This window comes from Colias eurytheme, chromosome 15, assembly GCF_061535395.1.
Source record: "Colias eurytheme isolate Ceu_HAF_F1 chromosome 15, ilColEury1 Martin Lab GWU primary, whole genome shotgun sequence".
Taxonomy (NCBI): domain Eukaryota; kingdom Metazoa; phylum Arthropoda; class Insecta; order Lepidoptera; family Pieridae; genus Colias; species Colias eurytheme.
In genome coordinates, this window is record NC_142994.1 from 4,822,626 (window position 1) to 4,849,418 (window position 26,793).

At 32.0% G+C, this 26,793-nt stretch overlaps 2 protein-coding genes, 2 long non-coding RNA genes and 1 other non-coding gene across 6 annotated transcripts; 1 reads left to right on the forward strand and 4 right to left on the reverse strand.

Moving 5' to 3' along the window:
• Window positions 1–62: 62 nt before the first annotated feature.
• On the forward strand, window positions 63–21,539 carry Nadsyn (NAD synthetase). 2 transcript variants are annotated; one of them, XM_090109999.1, is made up of 13 exons: window positions 63–187; window positions 8,569–8,727; window positions 8,837–9,092; window positions 9,456–9,601; window positions 10,004–10,253; window positions 10,959–11,163; window positions 15,132–15,278; window positions 16,425–16,573; window positions 16,939–17,094; window positions 17,483–17,697; window positions 18,377–18,599; window positions 20,227–20,403; window positions 21,093–21,539. In XM_090109999.1, exons 2-13 carry the CDS (start codon window positions 8,582–8,584, stop codon window positions 21,114–21,116), a joined length of 2,094 nt encoding a protein of 697 aa, XP_089966125.1. In that variant the 5' UTR covers window positions 63–187; window positions 8,569–8,581; the 3' UTR covers window positions 21,117–21,539. The 2 variants fall into 2 exon arrangements, with proteins under 2 accessions (XP_089966125.1, XP_089966126.1); XM_090110000.1 differs by having other exon boundaries at window positions 92–235.
• Window positions 900–6,187, reverse strand: LOC149902264 (cytosolic carboxypeptidase 2-like). Its single transcript, XM_090110093.1, has 17 exons — window positions 5,830–6,187; window positions 5,452–5,627; window positions 5,195–5,347; window positions 4,875–5,107; window positions 4,652–4,798; window positions 4,312–4,570; window positions 4,068–4,232; window positions 3,860–3,975; window positions 3,636–3,795; window positions 3,245–3,564; window positions 3,018–3,141; window positions 2,858–2,935; window positions 2,588–2,764; window positions 2,350–2,495; window positions 2,046–2,222; window positions 1,549–1,716; window positions 900–1,201 (listed from the first exon to the last, which is right to left on the reverse strand). Exons 1-17 carry the CDS (start codon window positions 6,032–6,034, stop codon window positions 907–909), a joined length of 3,099 nt encoding a protein of 1,032 aa, XP_089966219.1. The 5' UTR covers window positions 6,035–6,187; the 3' UTR covers window positions 900–906.
• Window positions 15,896–15,969, reverse strand: TRNAT-AGU (transfer RNA threonine (anticodon AGU)). Its single transcript has one exon. It is a non-coding gene; the product is annotated as a tRNA-Thr (tRNA).
• A 117-nt stretch (window positions 21,540–21,656) lies between the features above and the next one.
• LOC149902266 (uncharacterized) lies at window positions 21,657–23,918 on the reverse strand. The gene is made up of 5 exons (XR_016457516.1): window positions 23,825–23,918; window positions 23,582–23,597; window positions 23,163–23,255; window positions 22,403–22,464; window positions 21,657–21,808 (listed from the first exon to the last, which is right to left on the reverse strand). It is a non-coding gene; the product is annotated as an uncharacterized LOC149902266 (long non-coding RNA).
• A 970-nt stretch (window positions 23,919–24,888) lies between these two features.
• LOC149902267 (uncharacterized) lies at window positions 24,889–26,396 on the reverse strand. The gene is made up of 4 exons (XR_016457521.1): window positions 26,331–26,396; window positions 26,205–26,226; window positions 25,367–25,434; window positions 24,889–24,957 (listed from the first exon to the last, which is right to left on the reverse strand). It is a non-coding gene; the product is annotated as an uncharacterized LOC149902267 (long non-coding RNA).
• Between the last annotated feature and the right edge of the window lie 397 nt (window positions 26,397–26,793).

The window sequence follows — 26,793 nt, forward strand, 5'->3', positions numbered from 1 at the left end:
CCTTGTTATTTGTCAAATGCTCAGATAGGTTTATTCCTAGGTTTATTCCTCTGAGGTCAAATGTCACATTTAAAAGTCAAAACAAAGGCAATTTTTTTTTAAGAAAACCAGCTAAGGTTACTAAATGTTTATTTTTTAATGAAATAGAAGAATAATAGATACCCTTGCATCACTGTAGGTGAAAGCAGTAAGTTAAATAAAATTTTCAACTCAATTCATCTTTATTTTACTTGAAGTTAGTGAAATATTAATAAGCATCTTTGATAATTAAAAATAAGTAAATAAATCAATATTTCAGAATATTTTTCTCACGCGGCACGATCTGATCCCATACTTAGCTTTTCACTTGTGTTATGGAAACCAAATGGCTGATAAACATACATAATTACATATATAATTTTAATATACTTATTATATATAATTAACACCCAGACAAACATCGATGTTCATCACACAGATAATATTTGCCCTAGGTGGGATTCGAACCTACAACCTGGCTCAACTCTGGCTTCGAAGGCAGGCAGCATTCCTACCAGCTAAGCCATACAGTCAGCCATAATTTTTTGTATAATTTTATTTGTATTAAAACAATTGTCTTCAATTCCAATCTAATTATAGTAAACAGTATCCTGGCTAGTTCAAATAAAAACAACATATGTACATAAATTATACACATCCCTATTTAATATTTAGTACCTAAGTTAAAAATATTGATTATAAACTTAATGATTTCTCTTTGTATATTTCTGATAAATTTGAGACAGTTAAAATAAGGTCAAGGGGCTATTAAAATAATACTATTTATGTATGTATAATTGTGTGCTATTTGATAAAACACTGAATAAAAATGTAATTATTGCTTATCTTATTAGATTCATATAAAATGAATATTTGTACATCTTAAAATTATTTTCTAGCTGCATCTTTTGGTTTGTTTTTAAAGTTCTTCCCCTTTTTCTTGGCTTTTTTTCTAGATTGTATAGAATTATCAGAATCAGAGTTTTCTGATACCATTTTTGTTTCTTTCTGTTTTGACTTTTTCGTTTGAATAGCGGTTGCTACATAGGCTCCTTTTCTAAATGTTGATTTAGCTTGTCTGTTTTCAAGAAGACTTGGGCGTTGAAGAGATTGGTTATTTCTTGGTATTTCGGTAAAGCTTGTATTGTTTAACTGAGCAATCTCTGTTTTACTATGTTTTAATCTAGAAAGGGAAAGTGTTAATATTAATAAAAAAATATTTTTTTAATATTAACGTCTCAACCACCGAGAGGCCAGATCCGACCGCGACACAATACATTTTCTATTGTGTCTGTGATTCTGGGGCCTGATGGATTAATAGCAAAAAGTGAAATTGTAATTTATATACAAGTTATGCTTAAAGACAGATAATGCTTATGGATCGAAGAAATAGCTCATATTTCGATATTTTAGTATTGACTTTGAGCATATTACTACACATACAGCGTTTCCCAGTAATGGTGAATAATCAATGGTACATACTCGAAAGGTATGAAGGCGTAATAGATGGTATAGATAATAATTACTCACTTTCCCTTCTTTTTATATGTTTTGCTAGTTTTATTACTTGGATCTAATGTATCTTCGACAGATGGTACTTTCAATGAAACCTTTTTGGATTTGTACTTTTTCTTCTTCTTCATGTCTTTATTTTTCTTTTTTTCATCCTCTAACTCTTCTAATTTTTTCGAACATGATCTGTGGACGAGTTTGGCTTACTTAAAATGATATTCTTAATTAATAAATTTAAATGTTAACTGATGTTATGATATAACAAAAAATATAGTAAAGCTCATGATCAATGATGTAGATGTAATAGATTTAATTAACACTTTGTATTTCACATTACATTGTTAGAAGTTAAATAATTAAAATCCTTAAGTTTATTGTTTATGATATAAGCCTTCCGTGGTTAATGGGCTATCTAACACAGAAATAGTTTTTCAAATCGGACATGTAGTTTCTGGGTTTAGAGTGTTCATCCAAACAACCAAACTCACCGGCTTTCTAATATTAGCATAGATTACCTGAGCAATGCCTCGCTATCTGTAAAGTAAGAATTCATTGCAAAACTTGAAATGCCCCACGATAAAGGACCTTTCTCATCTTCCTGTAGTCCTGTCCAAAAATTTTTCTTCAATGCATTCAATTTTACTTGTAATTCAGATGGTTGTGTGTTTCTGCTCTTGATTTCTGCAAGGCATCTACAAAAATAATATCGTGAGCATTTCCAAGATATGAATAAAGAATGTGTTCAAATATTCAATTGAAGAAGGAAAGTCATAAATTGAAAGTTATCAATAGGTACTCGTTTGTTTAATGTTTGCTTACCTCGTCGGAGGTAAACGCCTAAACTGATGCCACGACGCGGGGTTAAGTTTGGGTTTTTGAATCGAGTCGTCGAACATAGACACACTTCGTGGTCTTCTACATTTCGGTTTTTTTTCACGGTCCGAATTAAACGGCGAATCATTTGTCTAAAATGAGTTGTTACTTAGTACATACACTTATTGACAATAGTTGAAAAGTAAATAATTCAATCAGAAGGAAATAAAATAAAAGTTGATACCGGAACAGGAAAAATTTTAAGCTCCGGAGGCATTTTCTTTTTTCGACGGGGTTTATTTTTACTAGATGTTTGCAAAAGTTTATGTACTCTTCTTACAGGACTTAAGTTTTCTTCAATTGAATCGCAATCAGAAGAAGTCATTGCGTCTGATGTTAAATCTATTGTTGCTCTTGGGACCTAAAAATTAGATGATAACTGAATGAAAAGAACAATACTTATGTTGAAATAATTCATGTAGTTATAAATCTGGTCAAGAAAGTGTTGAAGTACTTTTAAAGTTTCACGTTTTGTTTTCTTCTTTTGGAGTTTATTAGGTTTCTCCTGTAGAATTTGCTGCCGCCTCGGCCTCTGTAATTAAGTATTTGAATAATTGACTACCTTGAATTACTACATTATTACAAATTTGTTATGAATGCAGTTTAATGCAAACCTCATTCGATCTATTTATATCCGGAAAAATTGGTGACGGTGGTGGTGCAGATTGGATTACACCAATTTTCGGTCTTGTAGCAACTGCTGCCTCCGAACTACTACTGGAGGTATCACCCTCATCACTGTGAATGTTATTTTTAGTCACTTATAGGATACTAAAAAATCTCCAATTAGTTAACCACTTTAAATGTTCGGAAATAAAAAAATAAAAAATACAAAACTTGCCTTGAATAGTCAGACAGGTCAATATTAGTTGGCTCATCTGCATTCGATCCTTCTTTTAAAAGACGTGTCACTATTTTATTCCTTAATCTTTCTTTACTGGGGTCATCATCATAAAAATCAAGGAGAGTTTCGCAAAATGTTTTTCCTAAGCTTTCGTAGTCTTGAACTGAAAAGTGTGTAGACATTCTACTGCCAAGTTCTGACCCTCCAAAGGATGCTTCCATTGTATAACTATTAGCTATTCCTAGCATCCAAACTACAACGCGCGCCGTCCCTTCTTTACTACGCTGAATTCTAAATTTGCAGTGTTCAAAAGAAAACTGAAAACATGAAAGAAGTCGAAAATGTGTTTTTTTTCGGTAAAAAATATAGCAAATTTATTAAAACATACTTTGTCGGCTGCGTTTTTATGTAACATTAGAGGAAACACCTGTTCTTGTAAACGCTTATCTGAATTTCTTCTACTTTCGCAACCATATATGAAGATATTATGTTTACGGGAGTGAGCGTGAAGGTCTACATACATTGCTATTCCACATTCCTCCTGCAATCTAGTAAGGATAAAATAAAGTTTGATCATTATCAATGAACATTTTTTTCTGAAATTTACCATACCTGCGGATCATAACTTTCGTGTGCCAAACAGGTGGATATGTTTCTCGGATAACAGTGCGATATTGTCTATTTAAATCCTTTCCAGTTAGTGAACAGCGATTGTTACCAACAATTACCTGAGAAAATAATATGCATATAGTTAGTTAAATTTACATTTCAAATTAAGATCTCACAAAACAACAGCTATCCAAAAACTTTATTTACCAACCCCATCTGGATTAAGCATTGGAACAAGTTTGAATATGAATTTTTCTCTTAATTCGCGAGCTTGATTAGAATCTCCGGTTAAATAGTCCATGAATCCTTTCATCATCCAGGATGCTGGTGTTTCGCCAGGATGGACTCTAGCGGTTATAATGACCGCTTTCTTTTTCTGCGATAAGAATTCTTTTAATCGTATTGGATTATAAATTATACAATTAAGAATAAAACCTAAATATATATTTTTTAACCTTTTGTTCCATTTCATTTTGGTTTTGCGGAGCAGTCACGGTAAGATAATATACATTATTGCCTGCTAAAGTTCTGCAAAGAAGCCTCAGTTTCGAATAAGTTGATTTGACTGGATGTGCTTGTAACCTCGAAAGATATTCTTGCAAATCAGAATACGTATACGGATAACAGTGAGCAACATAAACTGCGTCATCCGAGTGTGGAAACTCAATATTGAATGTTAACGTATAACTTGGAAATTGTTCCTCCTCTTCACACCTGTTGATTATGCTATGTTTTATTTTTGCTCTGTGTGTGATATAATATACTTTTTAGTTAATAACAAATAATATGACTAACGTGGGGTCATTCTTGTAGTATGCGATATTGTCACCGCATCGTCTCCAACCGATCGAATGCAACTGAGCGTCCTTGGTCGAGTACAGTAAAGGTCGCATGCCTTCATTATATAAACTTTCTGGCTTTGATAGATTAACTATGGAAAACCTGCAATGTAAATTATGCTGTACGTGCATCACAATAATAAAAATTTAAATTATACATGTAGCTATATGAATATTACCTATACATCATTTGTTTCCTTGTATTAGATACTTTAAAATAGAACCACTGCACATGTCTGTTTGTGTATAGATCGGTCCGAAGATGAAGTTCATAATAAGCAGATGTTATCTTTATAGCTTTTGCAAGATTACCGCTTTCAAAGCGGGATTCAAATCGTAATTCATCGTCACCTCCAGCACTTGTGCACGCTGATAAAAATAGACGTGATCCACCGACGGTTGAACGACTAAACTAAAAATATACAAAATTAGGGGAATAAGTTAGGTTGCACATAATTTCATAATTTTCTTATGATTTCGATACTATTGTTTAACTCACATAATTCACTGCACTCATTGGATAATATTGAAAAATTACTGTGCCGGCTTCCTCACCAACTGGTTGTGGTTTTAATTCTTTACCAGTAGGCACATAATAAGGTTCAGGTGATGCCGGACTCCAACATATGTGTTGTATTCTTTCTTCGACTACCTGATAGCATTGTTATGTTAGTACTGTTTTATACAATTTTATAGAGCAAATTATTATACTTGAATAAAAAAAATCTCAATGGATTATTATAGGAGTGGCCTTACTTGACATTCTGATGGCCACCGTGGTGCTTGCTGTGGACAATCTAATTCTTTCGGCAGTGCAAAGAGATCTCTCGGCTCCTTTAATTTGGCAATGGTTTTAAACGTTTTTATATCTGTGTTAATTTCTAGTTGATTCGTTTTGATATTGTTCTGAAGGAAATTCGAAATAAATGTACCTGCAAGAAAAGCTATTAACTTATTAAAAAATATATTTGAATACATGACTTGAAAAAAATAGCTGTTAAGAAGTAATTCTATTAATTTTACACAAGATATGTAAATAAAATTATCGTTCTCTATAACTAATGTAAGTAATGTAACGTTTATTGATATAAATTAACGATGTCTTCCTCGTTTCCAAGCTTTGTTATTCAATACCTTTATTACAAATAGGAAATAATGAAGCTTGCAATGTTTTTACTTGATCTAAATTCGCTAATAAAATATTGTCCCGCAAAACCGGATCTCTGCTAGGAAAGTTTAAAGTAAGTGTCGTTTTTTCCGTAAATTCTTTCCTTTGTTCCTCTCTCTCAATCATCATGACGTTTTCTTGGACGCGTTCCAGTTGTTTCCACCATAACATTGTACTAAAGTAAATACGAACTTGTAAAGTTTAAAACTTTTAGCTATTTAATCTTATCAAGGCATTTCGCAGCGTTGTACTTTCAGTCGCCATGGTTGCACAAAAAAATTGTGTGATGATAAACGATTGATTTTCGTCGGCGTGTAACCTGGCGAGTGGAGCGACGCACGAAATTATACTGAAGTTTTTCGGGGGCGTTGTAAAGTTATGGATGTTTGAAAATGAAAGCCTGATGTCACGTCACTATCATAACATGTGACGATAGCTTGCGTCAGCAAGTTTGTTGGCAAGTCATAAAATTATAGCTTTATCATCCATATTTAACAATATAATGTTCCATTAATTAATTTTTGTTCTTAATTATTTAAACTTTGTAAATTAATTGTAGTATTTAGAGATAACTGTTCAAATATTTAATTTAATATCTATTCTCGATTTATCATTAGTAACTAATATGATGAGTAATATAAATGTATAAAAATTCGTGTATTACCCACCGCAGTCTTCCTGTACAGCAGTTTGCATAAAATTAATGAAATCTAGATACTAAGTAATTTAAAAAATAAAGAGCTTTCACTTCTACGCATTTTTTACTATTTTTTGCTTAATTCGATACAAAATAACACGATAATATATAAAACGTATGAACACTGTAAGTTACGCTACTGTTCCACGTAAATCTGAAAGGTGACTGCACTTCTTGGTAAAGTGTTAAAGTTCGATGGAAACGTGCAAACTTCGTAATCGTTAAACTTTTTCACATAGACATGCGAAGAAAACAATGTTCAATAAAGTTATAGGCAAAAGCCAGACAATGGGCTTCAATCAATTCTTGTAGACGACTATAGTTATTTAAAAACTGTATTGGATTATATGGATTGAAGACTGTAAACTACTATAGTAAATATAATTTAATGTCTTATTACTTATTAAAGATTTATGGTCCGTTGATCCAATTCTTTTGGAAACCAGAAAATTGACCTTCATTTGCATTTGAAGTAAGTACCTACAAACTTAATAACATAGCTCTAAGTATAATGATAATACATATTATAGTTGTCGATATAGCTTTAAACAAATAAGTTCTCTACCTTATCATAATTGTATTTCTGTAAATCCGTGTAATGTTGTAATAAGGTATAGCAATATGCAGCATTAAGAAAATCTATAGAAGCCTACCTAGAGTTATCTTTGGAATTACATATAATAAATAGGTATGTGGAACAAAACGGTCGCTAAGGTAACGACACTAGTGAAGTCGATAGTATCAGTATCTAACAAAACATTATTAAATTAAGAGGTTGTTAATGGTTTTCGCAAGATTTTGTGCGTGAGATAAAAACGTAAGTAATAGGCCCTTATTACGTTAAGCTAACATGCAACCTTGTCAGTGTGAATATATCCATGCAGATAATAGATTCTGCAATGTGTTATTTAGATTAGATAGTAATTGCTAAATTTCAGCAATGCTGAGGCCTGAGCGAAAATGTTTCAACAATTATAATTCATACCAATTTGTGTATAATATGAGACTTGAGAATATGAGCTGTCTCGATTTCATTGATGAGAATAAATCTGCCTCAACATTTTAATATAGTTTCTCTGCATTCTTCAATATGTATAATGTATATATAGGTACGATGATCTCGTACTTCAAAAGTCAGTCTACTTTTTGTCAAACATACGGGAAATTTCTAATTAATCAAGATCTTAGAGTGGTCAACAATTTGGTTATTCTCCTATTATTTAAACATTAGACATGACCTCGACCTCTAGAGCAATTCGTTATCGTAATGGATTGTCTAAACTGCAGCTGATAACAAAATAGAAGTCGCGGGAACATTAAGGCCCAAACTACTTATTTAAAACTTTAAATTATAAATATCTAGATACATATCTCACTATATCCAAACTAATAGAAGGGTTACCCTTAGAATGCGTAGACAACGTAAAAGGGCGGTAGGGATTGAGAATTGAAATACGCGAGGTGATTGGCCGCACCCTGGCACCGCTTGGTGCGGATCGATCAGGGGCTTTGTCAATTATATTATCAATGAACATACGCCCTACGTACTAAAAAAAAAAACTCTTAACACAAATCACAATACTTGTTCTTATCTATACTAATATTATAAAGAGGGAACCTATGTATTTTTGTATGTTTGTATTGAATAGGCTCAAAAACTACTGGACCGATTTCAAAATTTCTTTTACCATTAGGTACTTAGAGGGATTCTTCCGAATCCGTATAGGCTATATTTTATTCCGGAAAATGTAAATATATACCACGGGCGAAGCTGGGGCGGACGGCTAGTTTTTTTTAATTTTAATTTAAATGCACATTTTAATGTACGTAAATAATCTACCTATTCGTTATGCATTATTCGAGTTTTCACTTCAATTATTTCCTTTTTAATTCCTTATTCTATTTTTTATTTTAGGTATAAGATGATTTTATTTTGTTGTTATCAATGAACACTTCTCCGCATTTGGTACACTCCTGTGTTCTTGAATTATTATTTTTCTTGTTTTAGAATTAAACAAAACATGGGTCGTAAAGTTGTCGTAGCCACTTGTACTCTAAATCAATGGGCCTTGGATTTTGAGGGTAATTTAAGCAGGATTTTACAATCAATTCAAGAAGCGAAGGAGTTGGGAGCTCTTTACCGCACTGGGCCTGAATTAGAGATATGGTAATTTTACTATGTTTATTATTATTTTTTGTAATGATCAAAGTATGTCTTGTGTGTATTTAGTAAAGTATCATGTATCTGTATTTAATTTACTTCTCATGTATTTTAGTGGTTATAGCTGCGAGGATCATTTCCATGAGCCAGATACATTTCTCCATAGCTGGCAGGTTCTTGCAGAGCTGCTTAAGTCGTCAACATGTGATAATATATTAGTAGATGTTGGTATGCCCGTCCAGCATCGTAATGTATCATTTAATTGTCGTGTAGTTTTCTTGAACAAAAAGATATTGTTGATACGACCTAAGATGACGCTGTGCGAGGACGGCAACTACAGAGAATCTCGGTGGTTCTCTCGTTGGACAAAGGTGGGTATTTGAAACGAGTATTTAGAATTCGCAAAGTATTTTTTGGCCATAGATAGATAATTAAATACATATATGTTAGATTTTTTGGCTTTCGTTACAATTCTTCTGAGTAAAACATTAATTTTTTTTTCTAATTTAATTCTCAATGACTCTCGATGTAGAGTAGATATACAATTAAAATTGTCAGTTTGTGTAATTTATATGTGCATGTTGTGAATACCTATATTTGTTTGTTACATTTAGAATAATACAATAAGTCTGTAATAATTAATAATAATTAATGAAACAATGTAAACAAACGTTGGTATTTCTAATAACTATAGCTGTAGAAATACTTATATGTACATATTATTTTTCACAAAGGAGAGGCAAACAGAAGATTACTTCTTGCCAAGAATGATCACGGCGATAACAAACCAATCTACTGTTCCCATTGGTGACGCTGTTATAGCTACGAAGGATACATGCATTGGCTTCGAAATTTGTGAAGAATTATGGAATCCTCGGAGGTATGACTATCAATGTATCCTTTGGGACTTAGTTAAAATATTAGATGTTAATCGGAGTTGGGGGTAATAAAAGACTTCATTATTAGATTATGATTTTGTTTAGTTATTGGATTGTGTTTTGGATTGAGTTTAATAATAAACATTTTTTATTTGATAGCATTAAATGCAATTTATTAATATTTGAAATATTAGTAAAAAAAAAAGATAACACTTGATCAAACCCCACGATGATTGAAATTTTTCTATTTCTTAAAAAAATTCAAAAAGTATGTGTTCCTACTTCTATTAGTCGTTAGAGTTGAAAAATTATGGTGATGATGATGTGAGGTGTGATGTGATGGTAATATTTTTGCCATATAATGTGGGGTACATACATTTGGTACACCTAAAGAATTTTTACAGTCGTCACATAGATCTGGGCCTCGACGGCGTGGAAATTATATGCAACGGTTCAGGCAGTTACACGGAACTACGAAAAGCGTATGTGACCGTGGACTTAGTAAAAAGTGCGACGTTCAAAAGCGGTGGGGCGTACTTGTTCAGTAATTTACGAGGGTGTGACGGACAAAGGATATATTTCAATGGATGCTCCTGTGTTGCTGTGAATGGTGATATCGTCAGTAGGGGATTGCAATTTTCTCTACAGGATGTGGTCTGTTACTTTATTACGTTGTATCAGTTTTTATATGGCTTATTGGGGTATTATTCTAAAAGGGCTCAGGGGAAATTACAATTTTATAATGCTGGATGTATATTTAGAATATAATTTCTATGTATATACCGTTTTTTACAATTGCATACAAAATGGTATGCAAATTACATTCATAGTATTTTTTATAAAATTAAATATGCTATGAATGTAATTTAACCATCATTTCATATATTGTTATGCAAAAAATAAAGTTAAGTCTATCCTATTTTTTTATTCAAATTGAAATTATAATGATAAAACAGGGTAAAATTTAATAAGTTGATAGTTACTAAAAAAATAGCAATTCTATTATTTTTCAACTAAGTATTTAAATGTTCGATTATTTCTTTGTTTTTATTTTTTTAACAAACAGTATTGAATTAAATTAGGTAGAAATACATTTTAAATTCTATATGACATAAGTTCATAAAATTTGTAAAAACACAAATACAAAATGTCGTTACAATTTAAAGATTTTGTATAAAGTAGGAAGAATCGAATAATTCTAATCATAAAGGAATCCTTGAGTCTGATTTGCAGCAATTCTCAAATGTCTATTAATTCAAACCTGAGAATCATATCTCATCATATCTGCTTGCTTTCTTTTATAACAAACGAAATTAAACGACATCGCAACTCGCAAGTAAACCATAAAATATGTTTTAGGAGGTCGTTACTGCCACGATCGACCTCGAGGACATTAGGTCATACCGTGCTAGGAAACGGTCTAGATCTCATTTAGCCGCGTCTAGCCCACCATTTCCAAGGATCACAGTGGACTTCGCTTTATCTGATAATGAAGATATTCATCTAATTGCCAATCCAGCGATCGAATGGCAGTATTTGAGCCCGGAGGAAGAAATTGCTATGGGTAAGTAGTAGAGTAGTATGTATGTATTTCGATTTCACATTTTAAATTATCTATACATATAATAAAATCGTAGGAAAGTCAAAACTGTACATTGAATATTTTTTTAAAAGAATACATAATCCATGATCTATAATCGATATAGAAGCCAAAAACATAGTTTTTAGAATTTTTGTCTGTTTGTCTGTTTGTCGGTTTGTCTGTTTGTCTGTTTGTCTGTATGTTTGACCGGGCTAATCTCGAAAAGTACTGCATAGATTGACTTCAAATTTTGCATGAATATTACTAACAGGTCGGGTCAGGCTATAGGCTACATATTATCAAGCTATCACCTGCGGGGGAGGAGCTGTGAACCTTTATTCTTCTTACGTATTCTCTGTACTACGATAGCGTACAATCTAAAGACTCATGTTTAAATGTTGTTTTTGAGTAAGCCATGCTATTTTCTACCTTTACACTATAAAAACTACGTCATTTAAGTAATTTTGGCAGAGAAACAGTATAATGAATCTTAGTAGTATAAAGACAAATTTAAAACAGCGCCATCTATGAGATTTCATTAAAATCAAATCAATTTACATAATATTAACGCTTCTTGGAAATTCATAATTTAAATATTATGATGTTGGTGAGGTTGTTTTTTTTTTTTTTAAAGTTAAATAAATAATTCATATCTTCCCAGAGTCCATTTCAGGTGCGCTTATATTTCATGTGAATATATTATGTACTAAATTTTTATAAGTGAGGGTAGATGTTTATTATTTGATGTCAAACAAGACACCATTACAGTTAATATAGGTAATAGTAGATAACAGTGATTGTGTTCATTCGTTACATTGTTATAAATCTTCGGCTTTTTTTTTAATTTTCGCCTTCTTGCGTTCCCACAAAAGGTAAGTTATAGCTTTTGTATTTATTCTTTATAATTATAATTACATAAGTATATAGTTAGACTCATGTTTTTAATTAGTTAAAGTTAAGTATGACAAAATAAGAAAATGATGAAATTTTATTTTTATGTAGGTATAACTTTTACAAGACTATTTTAAACGCCCAAAGAAGGTCACTTTAGTTCTTGATAAAACTTTATTTGTTAGTAGCTTTTTAATAAAATAAGGTACAGTTATCTTTTGATTTTTTTTTATTAACAGATTCAATGTTAATAAAAATTGACGATTTGCGTGAGGATGTAGTGGAAATTAGTAACCTTGCGCGTGGTCAATCATCAATACATATAATAAAATTCTAGAAAAGTGATGACTGTACAATGAAAATATGTAAAAAAAATTAGCAGGGGTTAAATTATTAAATCGATCCCAAACCCAAAACTGTAGTTAAAAATTTAACTTAAGCTGAGGTAGTAGGGGGGTAGAGGGGTCAAATTAGAATTATGCTTACTTCTAGGTAAATTTTCTACATAAAATGTCCTTTAAATTATGTCGTATTATATTTTTAACCCCCGACGCAAAAAGATGGGTGATAAGTGTTTGACCGCTGTGTGTGTGTGTGTTTGTGTGTGTAATCCGAATTAGATGCGGTTTTGATGTTAGGCAGCATATTTTCCGACGCTGGTTCTTAGATAAAGTGTATCAAAATCGGTTCATCCATTTATTATACCTTTATAGGGGTAAAAGTGGGAATGTGAGAAAAAATATTAGTTATATTTTTATCCAAGTCGGTTTATCCATTACAGCTTCTATTAGATTACAGCGGTAAAAGTGGGAATGAATAATAATGGAATGTTGTCAAATAATATACTCAAGCGGTAGATATATCAAAATATGAAAGAGCAACGTGTGAATTACAATTAGATAATAATGTTTTATCGAAATCGGTTCATCCGTTTATTACATATAGGGCACTTTAGGGGTGACAGTGGTTAGATAAATAAACCAAATGGGGCATCAAACGACAGGATATGACGTGTACATATAGGTACAATTAGATAATATGGTTTACATCAAAATCGGTTATCCCATTTACTAGGGGTGAAGAAGAAGGGTTGAAAGTCTATTAAAGAAGAGGGGGATATGGGAGCGAGAGGATAGCCACACACTGGAAATTTTGAACTCTACTCAAAGCCACATAGGCCTGACCCTTGGCAATTTTTTTTCCTAAAGATACCACTTCTTTTGTCACTGTGGTCCGGATGTCAAGGAGCAACAAACTTATAGATATCAATATGATGTAGGAATGTAAAATGGAGGTAGGTCTCGACGCTTACTTGAAAATAAGAAACCGAAGTTAAAAATTTAAAAATTAAAAAAAAAAACCAACGCAACGAATGTAAAGGAATAAATAATAATTTTACAAACTTCCCGACGATCTTTAAAATTAAGTACCATTATAAAAAAAATATAATATATGATAATATCATATAAATAATGATGGTATGGCAGCTCCGACGACTTTGTTTTTTTTTATTTTTATAAATATTTAAAATGGTATTTATTAATTTTTATTGCACGGTCTAAACGGTTTAGTTACTACAGGCGTGAGACAGGAAAGATCTGCAGGCCGAGACGGCAGAGATTAGAATAAACGCTAAGGAATAGAAACTGCTATCGCTAATTATTATTGACATAAGCTCATCACATTTTAGTAATTGTTCGGTCACATCCAGACCAAATTCGTTCAAAATAAAATATTAAAATTTCCCGTCATACTGGTACTCGGAAGAAAAAAATTTAGAGGTCAATTAAAAAAAAATAGATTTTTTTCGATTTTCCAGGAGCTACCGTTTCTACGAAAAATCTATTTTTTCATTCATTGATCTCAAAAAAAAATTCCAAGCACCAGAACGACAGGAAATTTTAATATTTTATTCTAATTGTGTTTAGCACTATTTTGTTAAATTGCGACTGGATGAAAATTTTGTTCGTGGTCTTCGTCGTCGTTGGTAGGGTGAACAAATCCTTAGCAAAACATCATACGCTTATGTCAATTATTAGTATCGATAGCGGATTCTATTCCTTTGCGTTTTGACGTTTGTCTCGGCGCTCAGTTGCTTCACGATTTATTATCAAAAACATCCATACAAGGAAGGAAGAACACCCTTCCCCTCTGGTGCCTAAAAATAAATTTTACGTAGAAAATTAAGTATTTATTTTTTTATTTTTTAGCTCAGTTTAGTAATAAATTTTACTAACAGTTCTTTGTATTATTTATGGTAGTACGTGTTTTTCCTTTCAATTCAATAAAAAAGACGGGTTGCACTCCGGGAGTGCCGGCAGAAGTGAATACTTGATTATTAACGTTGAGCATGTTTGATATTTTGGAATGGTATTCGTCTTACACTTTTTCGATCAGGTCACGTGTCCTGACGCGAGTTTAAGATTTAATACCCATTACAGAAAAAGTGCTCAACGCCGCTAAAGAAGTTTTCACTTCAAAAATTAAGTAGTAACTACTATACAGTCACTATTCCACGCGGACGAAGTCGCGGGCACAGCTAGTTTATATAAATAAATGTATAATACACTTGCTCTAAATTATTGACGTGACAACGTCTTATAATTCGATAGAGCCGGCTGCACACACGAAAAAACATGACTCATGCGGCGTTACCTCGCTCTGAGGCGTTCCGTGTAGGCTTGAAGTGCAAGCGAGAGCGCGGAACGAGCGACAAAGAAGCACAATTGGCCTTAAGACGTTGTCACGTTCAACTATCGTTAGTAAACCGACTTTACAGAGAACCAATTTTTTTTTGTTGAAAATATCTAAATCTCCTGAAATTTATATCATATTTTATTATTTATGTAATGTAGGTAATACAAGCTATATTATGTAGTAAATACCTAGAGGTACTTACATTAAATTTGTTACAAATACATACTTAACTTCGCCAACATTATTGTATGCAGTTGGCAGTATACTATATTATACCCTATTGTAATTGACATTTTTTATTCTTAACGCGTCGTTCTATTCAGACTTTTAAACCAAATTGTTAACCCACATAATTTGTACAGGACCAGCATGTTGGCTGTGGGATTATTTACGAAGATCGGGCCAAGGGGGGTTCTTTTTGCCCCTAAGTGGTGGGGTGGACTCGTCGAGCACTGCATGTATTGTGTTCTCCATGTGTACGCAAATTTGTGATGCAGTACAGAGAGGAGGTAAGTTTTAAAAAGATCGATATATACCTATTATAGTTGAAATCCTCTGTAGTACATTTTTGGAAATTAAAATTCTATTCGATTTAGTGTAGATTGAAAAAAAGTTTTAAAATGGGAAAGTCTGTCGCACCGTTTTGTCTGTTCTATTTTCTATAAATAGGTAGATAAACTAAATAATATTGTACTACCCACGGAGTTTTTAATCTTATCCAAATGAAAATTTAACGTGTTTATAACAATACGAATGTGTAAAGATTAGTTAAAAAACTTCTAATAAATGACAAATTAAATAATGGCTTTTTGCCAACGTCCGTAATCCATCTAACGAGTTATATCAGCGGCCTAAATTTATTGAACTCTGCTTTAGATATCTGTATGATATCAAAGTTTCGTTTAAAACTGGTTATTCGCAATTCGCATGTATAACATTACTTCTTATCTATAATCGGCGATAACATATAATTTTAGGATTTCATACGTAATTTTTTCCTGTACAAAAATGTATTAGGAAAAATCATCTCTAAATTTTTAAGCAATATCATAATAAAAATGATATAATATTAAAAAAATTATTCAGAAAATGAAATAATAAAAATAAAAAAAGATTTCCGACCACTAGGCACCGGCGAGATTCGAACTCACGATCTCCTGTTTACTAGACAGGCGCTTTAACCAACTAAGCCACGGCGCCGATGTCTTATACGACGAAATAAGCGTATAATACATTCTTTTCTCTGACACGTGTGATGATGTAATACGTTCATATTAATCTTGCGTCTGTCGTCCTTATGATAATACTAATAAAGTTTAATTTCAATTAAACCTTATCATTCAGAATGAAATGTTTTGATGATTTTTGAATAGTTTGCAATAAATTAATAATATGTAGTAATGTTCCTTAAACTTATTATATTAAAGAGCTGATGATTATTACTACGTACATAATATTATTTAATACAAGCGGTTCGACCCGGCTTCGTCCGTAGTACGTATATATTATATATTATATTATAACGAAATCGACCCTGCAGTATTATATTATTCATATAGTTGTTTTTTTTTTTTATATAATAGAAATGCTTTGTTTTCTAATATTTGCACTGTTTTAATGAAGGCCTGAATGTAAAAAAATCCCTTTCCTTTCAGATAGCCAAGTTCTATCCGACGTTCGTAAGATAGTGTCAGAGTCAGATTACACCCCACTCGATCCGAAGGAACTTTGCAATAGAATACTGGTCACATGTTACATGGCCACTGAGAATTCCAGTGAAGAGACGAGACAGAGGGCTAAGCAGGTTGTATTTACCGGATTTTTATAATTTTCTTAATAATTATTTATTAATATATGAATTAAGTTTTAAGGAAGCAGATGTGTGAGTCAGCTAATTCATATACATATTTTTAACATAAATTTATTTAATAACATTTGGAATATTGTTTGTCTTCTATTACCGCCTTCTTTAAATGTACATATATATTATTTATATATTATTCATTTATATAAAAAATAAAAATAATAATCTAATAGATAATTTTCACTGAACCCAATATGGAAAAGGTATCATTTGTACTTTGTGGCGTAAGCAATTATTCACCTAATGTACTGGCAATAAAGGACATTATTGCATGAATATATTCTAATAATACATGAAATTTTTAGCTGTCCACCGAAATAGGGAGTTACCATTTTCCCATACTAATCGACTCTGCAGTGAGTGCAGCTATTGGTGTATTTCAAACTGCTACTGTACTTGTACCGAAGTTTAAGATCAATGGTGGCTGCTATCGACAGAATCAAGCATTGCAAAACATTCAGGTATTTATAAGAAGCACATATCATAGAAATTAGAAACAGTTAATGTTAGAAATGTGAATATTATTTCAGTTACTATTTAAAAATTAAAATGTATCAGAGATCGTAAATTTTGTATATATTTTTTTGTCTTTTACTAATATGTAGTTGCTAATATACATTCTTATACATTTAATAGGTGCTTGATTTTTGAAGTGAAAACTTCTTTAGCGGCGTTGAGCACTTTTTCTGTAATGGGTATAAAATCTTAAACTCGCGTCAGGACACGTGACCTGATCGAAAAAGCGTAAGACGGATACCATTCCAAAATATCAAACATGCTCAACGTTAATAATCAAGTTTTCACTTCTGCCGGCACTCCCGGAGTGCAACCCGTCTTTTTTTCTTTCAGGCTCGTCTCCGCATGGTATTCGCGTACCTATTTGCCCAGCTAATGCTCTGGGTGCGAGGCAAGCCGGGTTGTTTGCTAGTGTTGGGTTCTGCCAACGTGGACGAGGCTCTACGGGGCTATCTCACTAAGTACGACTGTTCTAGTGCAGATGTGAACCCCATTGGTGGCATTTCTAAGACAGACTTGAAATCTTTTCTGCGTTTCGCTGAAATGCGGTAAGGTTATGTAATTTTAATTTTAAGGGTACTTTTAAAGGTGTATCAATAATGATTTTTACTAGATATCTTAAATTGCTAAATAATAATGAGATTATTATTATTTAAATCTATACTAATATTATAAAGGTGAAGAGTTTGTTTGTTTGAACGCGCTAATCTCGGGAACTATTGTTCCGATTTGAAAAATTCTTTCGGTGTTAGATAGCCCATTTATCGAGGAAGGCTATAAGCAGAAGTAGAGCACTGCGGGTAAAACCGCAGGGCACAGCTAGTTGCTTAATAATAATGAGACCACTATTATTAAAATTGCTAAATAATTATTTATTACCCTTCTATATGTATGTTACAATTAAACATTTCAATTAATATGTACATATGTTTAGTTGTTTTTCTATGCTTTTCAAATGATAATCCATTATTTCGATATGTCTTCAAGGACTCCCTGTATGTTTCATAATAATTAACATAATTATTGGATTGCAATTAATAATCTCTTTTTATTTCTTTTATCTTTCCGTTAAACAAAATTTATACAAAACATCAAAGTTAATAATATTAAGTATACTAATTAGTTACTACAGGTAAAGGTTAAGCCATATATGGCTTATGTTGAGCGGAACATAAGTGATGTAGGCGGTGTCGTCTCCATATGTATATCTCAATGTTTATTTTTCAGTTTTTCCCTGCCGTCTCTATCAGGTATATTAGAAGCTCCGCCTACAGCAGAATTAGAGCCTTTAGAGGAAGGAAAGATCACACAAACAGACGAAGAAGATATGGGAATGACGTACAATGAACTGTCTGAGTTCGGTCGACTGAGGAAAATGTACTCGTGTGGCCCGTTTGGAATGTTCCAGAAATTAGTACACACTTGGAACGAGAAGTGTACCCCACAAGAGGTATGTATCTATAGATGGGTTCGTAGATATTGAGCAAAATTATTTTATTTATTTCATATTGAAGTCTTTATTGGATAGCTTAAAAATAGTAATTATAAAAATGAAGCAGAACAAAAAGGCATGATTTGTTTAAAGGCAGCCTTAATGCTGAACAGTATCTCTACCAGGCTACCAGTCTACCCGGAAAAATAATGAGCCCATTATTTTTAATTAGGTTGAGATGACAAGAAAAATCTCTAAAAAATGAGCGTGTCCCTAAAAAACTTCTTTGTCAAGATTCAAAGATACCAAAATCGTCTTCTAATACTCCATGACGTGACGGTGTTGCCATGGCGCGATCTTGAAACAAATGAAATAATATCCATCCACATTTCATTGGCCAATTTCAATGGCCGAGCCATGGTCAGACGTATCACTTTATACAAAAAGTATACAATACTAGCGGTCCGCCCCGGCTTCGCCCGTGGAATTTACATGTTTAAACTATCCTATCTCTCAAGTTGGATCGAACTGCACATGGTGTGCGAATTTTATTAAATCGGTTATGTGGTTTAGGAGTCCATTGAGGACAAACATTGTGACACGAGATTTATATATTATACTAGTGGTCCGCCCCGGCTTCGCCCGGGGTACCTACATGTTTAAACTATCCTATCTCTCAAGTTGGATCGAACTACACATGGTCTGGGAATTTTACTATAATCGGTTTCGGTTTAGGAGTCCATTGAGGACAAACATTGTGACACGAGATTTATATATACATTATTATAAGATAAGATTAAGATTTGACCGGACACGCGACGGCTGGCCCCGTCGCGACATGGTGTAGCGTGAATTATCCTTAATACACACTGAAATAAGAAATAATAGTACAGAACAATGGGAAAGGCATAAGTAAAACAATGTTTTTTCTGTGTCAGCGACCGCTGTTATCACGAAGCGCAGACATTTCTCATAGGTACTCCATTTTTTAGGGTTCCGTACCTCAAAAGGAAAAAACGGAACCCTTATAGGATCACTTTGTTGTCCGTCTGTCCGTCCGTCCGTCCGTCCGTCTGTCAAGACCCTTTTTCTCATTAACGCGTGGAGGTATGAAGCTGAAATTTATATCAATTACTCAAGTCTAGTGTCCCTTGAAGCTGTGAAAAAATCAAACTTCTAAGCCAACGCAATCAAAAGATACAGCCGTTTATGCCCAAATTTTCGACACTTGCAAGGGAATCAAAACCTACAGGGTGCTTCCCGTGAACTCAGAATCTTGAAATTTGGTACGAAGCAACGTCTTATAGCATAGATAATAAAATAAATTTTTAGTTACATCACATACGGAACCCTCGGTGCGCGAGTCCGACTCGCACTTGGCCGGTTTTTCATTATCAACATAATTTTAGTTGTATGGTGTTTCATACGCAACATAAATGGGAATAATTTCCAACAAAAAAAAAATATATTGAGCGGCGGCTCATACAAGGCGTTGTATCCATACGATAATAATACATATATACTTAGCTGATATAATTATAAAGCTGAAGAGTTTGTTTGTATGTTTATACGTCCTAATCTCAGGAACTACTGGACCGATAAAAAAATATTGGCACATACATAGGACACATTGTGGTACTTTCAGGTGGCAGATAAAGTAAAGTACTTTTTCCGTTGTTACGCGATTAATCGCCACAAAATGACGGTTCTGACGCCATCTTACCACGCGGAATCCTACAACCCGGACGACAATCGCTTCGACCATCGACCTTTCTTATACCCTGTGCAGTGGAATTGGCAGTTCAAGAAAATTGACGAATCGGTAAGAAAACCTTTTACCTTTTTTCAATTAACAACTATACTTACACACCTGTTAAAACTGCCCGAGGGGCGAAGTTTGTCTAAAAATGTATCCTAATTATGCAAGCAAAAAAACATACAGATGAAACTAATATAAAGAAATTAAAGTCATCAAGTGTCGCTTATTGGCGCGCGGTTCAATCAACTTACACTTATTTTTACTATGACGTATATTTTATGAAAAACCTTAATATTAATTCTGACTAAGCCGTTGTCTGAAAACAATCATAAGTAGTTTCACAATAGTTAACTAGTTGATTGAATCAGCTGTACAAATATACGCCGTCAAATAAATTTTATTTGGATTTAATTAAGCGTAAAAAATTCCGCTACTTATGGATCTTTGTTTTGCGCCAATGTTTACCCATTTTATTTCATTATAGAAGGTTATTTATACTAAAATTTTACATATTTTTCATTTTTTATAAGGGTAAGTTTCTCAACTTGCTGATAAATAATCACTCACTGATGGCCTGTTCAATTATTTGTTAAAAAGTTATTTGTCATTTAATTTGCAACATCAGGTTTACAGAACTTATCTAGGAGTTGTAAAACTTGCTATAAATATATTATTTATGTTAATTTGTGTTAAACATGACTAAACATGTGATTGTATTTTCTAGAAACTTTTTATTTTGTTTCCTTTTTCAGGTGGCTCTTATGATGCATAGATAGAGTTACTACTTGGCAAGAACTTGAAGCAATATTCATTAAATATTCCTATAGTATCGGCATTCTAGTAACTAGTGAATGTTTTAGCACACCAAAGTGTATGTTATATTATATCTATACTAATATTATAAAGGTTTGTATGTATGCATGTATGGTTTTCACGCATAAAGTACTGGACCGATTTTGATGAAATTTGGCATAGATAATCTTTAGACACTGAGAAAGAACATAGGCTACCTTTTATTGCGAAATATGTACCACGGGCGAAGCCGGAGCGGACCGCTAGTTTATAATAATTTTACAATGATGTCGATTTTCATCATTAATAGCTGTGTTATAAAATAGTATCTTTATTAATTTATATTAGGAAAATACATACATATTTTCTATTTATTATACAAGATATTATACATATTATCTTGCTTATTGTTTGGTTTTTATTGCATTTTCATATTAATTATAAGTAACGTTATGTAGATGGGGTAATTATTGGTTTTATTTTCAATCATTTATTTTGAATTATTGGGTATAAATAAATATGAGTTTTATTATTCAAAGATTCATTTTATTTTTATTTCCTGTAATCTCAGATATTATTTTTAATTAATTTTACATATTTCAATTAAGTAAGTATCTAAAAAAATGGGGAAAATGTCCAATGAATTCCGCGTTGTTGTGTTTATTCATATTATATCCTGAAAAAATAAAAAACAGCGTTAGAGTAGCAGGGCTCCCATTTCTCTGTAGTTTGTTAAAACATAACCTATTCAATTTTCGGATTCTAGTGACAAATTACTTAATTCATTCTTCATTTCTCTAAATATACTTAAGTGAAACAATCATTATTAAATATTTTTAGTGAAAAAAAGCAATAGGTATACAATAACATAGGTAGGTAACGATATGCTGCGTGATTTTGTGGTATCCCTAGGTTTTCGTAAAATCCTGATTTCCCTGCGAGTACACACAAAGAAGCTATCTATGAAGCTCAAAGGATTAATTATATTATTTAGCTCAAGTGTTCGTTCGTTTACGACCAACGCAGTAATTTATATAATTATACAGGGTGGAAACCTGAAATGATTTTCAGTTATATATTCTCAAACACGGCAAGTATTCAAAAATCTTAAAATGCTGTTCTATTTCTTTTAAAAAATAAAGGAATGTTTCCTTTCAGCAATATTGGCTATCTCCAGTATTTCAAGTACTTTTTTCCTTCAGAGAAAATTCAAAATTTCCACCCTATATATATAAATTTTAAAGATAAAAATATTTGTATAAGTACTTACTGTCCAATGTGTCATTTTTTCCATTACATTCTCTGCTGCATTCATAAACGGCACAAAGAAACCTAAGAGAGAGGCGTTTTTAATCCATAATTAAATATTGATAATTATTATGCTATTAAACAACCTAGGATTAATTAAGTTTGAATTGAAGATATGAATTGAATTATTGAAGTTTGAAATAAGATATTCGGACGAGGGTTTTTTCCTACACGTTATTTCATATTTTCCACTAAAGAATAAATTAAAATTCCAAAGAAAACTTTATCATTCCTGGCTGACATAGGCCCGATAGACTACAATTATTATATAGTTACATATACGTAGTATATTACATATTATTAGTCTGTGGTTACATCTTAACTTTGTTTACTGTAAAAACGTCTTCCCAGCTAGTATAATAGTTAAACAAAAGATGTTTAGTATTCATATTTGTTTAAATAAACAAAAATCAATAATGCTAGCACAGATTTAAATACCTTTATGGGGGTTGAACATGGGTTGAATATGAGAATACTTTATGTCAATCGTTTATACACCACGCAATCAATATTATTGTTGTAAACAAAAAATATTAAGTAATTTTCCCATTTTGGAATTGTAGTTGTAATAAATGTTTTAGGACGTTGTATTTTTGAAACTTTGTATGCCAATTGTCTGGCAAATTGTGTGCACTATTTTTTAGGTAATGTGGACTCTGCATTACCACAATTCTAACAAAAAATTGATTTCATTTGGAAATGTAATACTGCAGGCTACAAACCAGCAGGTTTAGACGGTGAAGGTGTTGCAGGTAAGGAGGGTGTTGTTACGGCCGGTATGGTTGATGGTATCGATGCGGGGCCTGTTGAAGAATCTGTAACATATTTAACGTTTATTGCAGTATATAGATGATATTATAGATAAATTAGTAATTAGATATAGATGATAGATGATATGATGGGATTGCGATAGACAATAATACCATTTTTATTTAGACAATAATCAAATATTGCAACACATAACAAAAAAAAAGCAAATTTAAAGCAAAAGTTACTTAATTTTATTTTCAAAATCGCGTTCACTAGACTAGGGTATAATGAGAAATAATTTTATTTTATATAATGGTAAATAGTTGCTTGGCTGAAATAGTCTATATTATTACCATGAATGTTGTACCTATATTCAGAAGTTATTACTTACCCGCTGGCTTCGCAAACTGTAATAGAAATATAAATGATGAGTTAAAAAGAAAATGTTAAATTTATATTTAAATACGTACGAGAAAGCAACTTTAGAAACAATGGAATGAAATTTACAAAAACATGTTACTTACTCAAATAATTAATACGTAATGAATATAAGCATATTAAGTTTATTAAATATGTATGTATATTTTTCTATTAATGTTAAAATATAAATAACAAATTACGAAAGGCTACTTACTGCACCTATGAACATCACTGCTAAAAGCAGAACAACAAATAGCTTTTTCAACATGTTTGGAGTCTTTATGACGCTCTCGGCAGTTGAATATTGGCTTTAAAGTAATATGTTGAGTTTATATATCACTGGTAGACGCAGTACAATATTATTTGAACACCTGAACAAATTTTAAAATATGCAGACGTAGTTAATACAAAATATTTTTGACACACGCTTTGTTAAAATGTTAGATGACGTATATGGTGAATATCGTGTAAGTTTTCCAGGAAGTTATGGATTCGTCATCACCGTTTTGTTTATATAGAAGGTCGTTTAATTAGAATACTTATAATTTATAAAAATCCATACTAATACTAATACTAATACTAATACCAATATACTAATTATACTAATAATATTATAAATGCGAAAGTAACTCTGTCTGTCTGTCTGTCTGTTACTCAATCACGCCTAAACTACTGAACCAATTTGCATGAAATTTGGTATGGAGATATTTTGATACCCGAGAAAGGACATAGGCTACCTTTTATTGCGAAATATGTACCACGGGCGAAGCCAGGGCGGACCACTAGTATATTATATTCCTTTAACTTCAAAGGACGACTTGATGTGACTATTCTTAACAACGCAGTTGTGAAAGATATCATTAATTTATTTTATACCTATCTATCTAATACGAGCAATTCGATTTTAATGAAGTTGTTCTTGCATACTTCAATTAACCTCCTGGTTTTAGGGGTGATTAATCGATCTGGCAAGGATACATTTAAAAACAAAATATATCGAGCTAAGTTCGGTCACCCAGGAAATATTGCATAATTTATAAAAATAACTGTAAGCATAACTGATTTTAATATTGACTAGGTAAAAAAAGAGTACCTACCTAATTGTGTAAAATATTACCAGGTTTTTCTACGTGTCCTTTTTAATAGTTCGAACATGTAGGTAAAATAAGACATTTTATTTTAAATCAGGCTTCTTTATTTCGAATAATAATATGAAGATGATACGTTATTTTATTAGTATGATTTGTATACGTAGTATATTATTATTAGTCTGTGGTATGATATTGATAGAAATAGCTAATCCAGAATTTATGTGTGTTCACCCATGAACTGCATTGTTTAAAACACCTAGAAAATAAATATGAGGTCAATTATAGGTATTTGTTTTATAAAATATTATCTAATATCTATAAGTAGGTACAAATAAATTGGAATTGGAGTGTCTGTTTTTAATATTGAAATAGCAGCACTATACTTTACTTAAATACACTCAAAATAATACATTAAAAAATTGTCTGTCTGCTTGTTCCGGCTAATCTATGGATCTACTCGACCGATTTTGAAGGGACTTTCAATGGTAGATAGCTCATGTAAAGCTCAAAAATAAGTTACTACTTGTTTTATAATTTATAACTAGGCTTCTTTTATAATTTCGTGGACACAGCCAGTATCATATAAATGTTACCAGATGTAGGACTTATTATAAATGGAGCAATTACATATGATTTTTAAATACATTGTATGATTTATTACTTACTGGTCTCATTACAGATTTAAGGAAATTCTTTGGAAGACTGAATAAATCCATTAGTGGTCCTTCGTTACCTGCAAAAAGCGGGAACAACAGTAATGTACCTTCATTTGCTTGAGGGTTTACATTTGTTTACAACCTCCCAACGCCATTCAACATTATAGAGAGATATTTTTAAATATAGAAATCTAGCTATCCTACCCTATTTTATCCCCTTGCATTGGCAGTATCTATCAAGATCATAGCAGAAGCCTACATCATGCCAAATTTCAACCGGATCGGTCCAGTAGTTTGGGCTATGCAATTGCGCATTGATAGTCAGAAATAGATCAGACAATCCGTCTTATATATTTGTGTTTTATATATTATATAAAACATAGAAAAGAGAAAATATACAGGGGAATAATGCATACAAGAGTAACTAACCATTATTATTTGGGGTGTTAGGTTGTGCAGGTTTCGCTTGAGGATCTAAGAAAAATAATTGTTTAAATAGTGTTCATACAAAACTATTAACATGCTGAAGTAAAATGTAAAACTCAATATTACGTTGAGGATACAATTTAGTAGGTATATTTTGCTGAAGGCTCAGCTTAGGCTAGCCACTTCATCCAATATTTTTTTAAAGATATTTCAGGCCGTTAGGTAGGTACTAGGTACGTAATCGACGCCTTCTAGCGACTAGGCATGGCTATTGATAAAGAGACTTAAGATAGGAATAGGAAATATTAATCAAATGCGATTTAGTTATCTCGTTTGCGTATTACTTGAACTTATTTTTTGTCTTAACTAGGTATATAAATATAGTTTTCATCAATAAAAACAAAAAAAAAAAAATGCTCACCATCAGCTTTAACATTTGCAATCTGTAAAAGATTGATTTTTTTAATGCCTGAAATGTTTATTTATATCTAATTTTTGAGGGTGTCTAAAGTAGGTAGGTATACAGAATAAAGAAAGAACAACTTACGTTGCTGAGGATCAGCGTTGTGATGACGAGACCGAAGAAAAATTTCTTTAACATTTTGAGTTTATTAGTAAGGAAAGTAAGCCTTTGCGGCGGCATTCTAATATTTATATATAGGTACTACAGGTGTGTATACATACGTTTACACACACACATTAAAACATACATATATGTATGGGTATAATTTAATTCTGTTGTAATAATTATAATTTCTAGATGAATTTACATTCAAGTGTAAATTACCGTGTCATTACGGTGTCGATAATATGTCGATAAAGCGCATTATCGTCATTTTCAGACAAATTATTGACGCATATGAAAACAATCTTAAGCATTAGGTAGGTCTTCATAAAAATTAAAAACCCTATGATAATATTTTAATTATGTAATTGGAGCTAAGTATTTGACTCATGTAGGTACCTACTTCCTTTTTGTTCTAGATTGAAATAAATACATATTATTATGC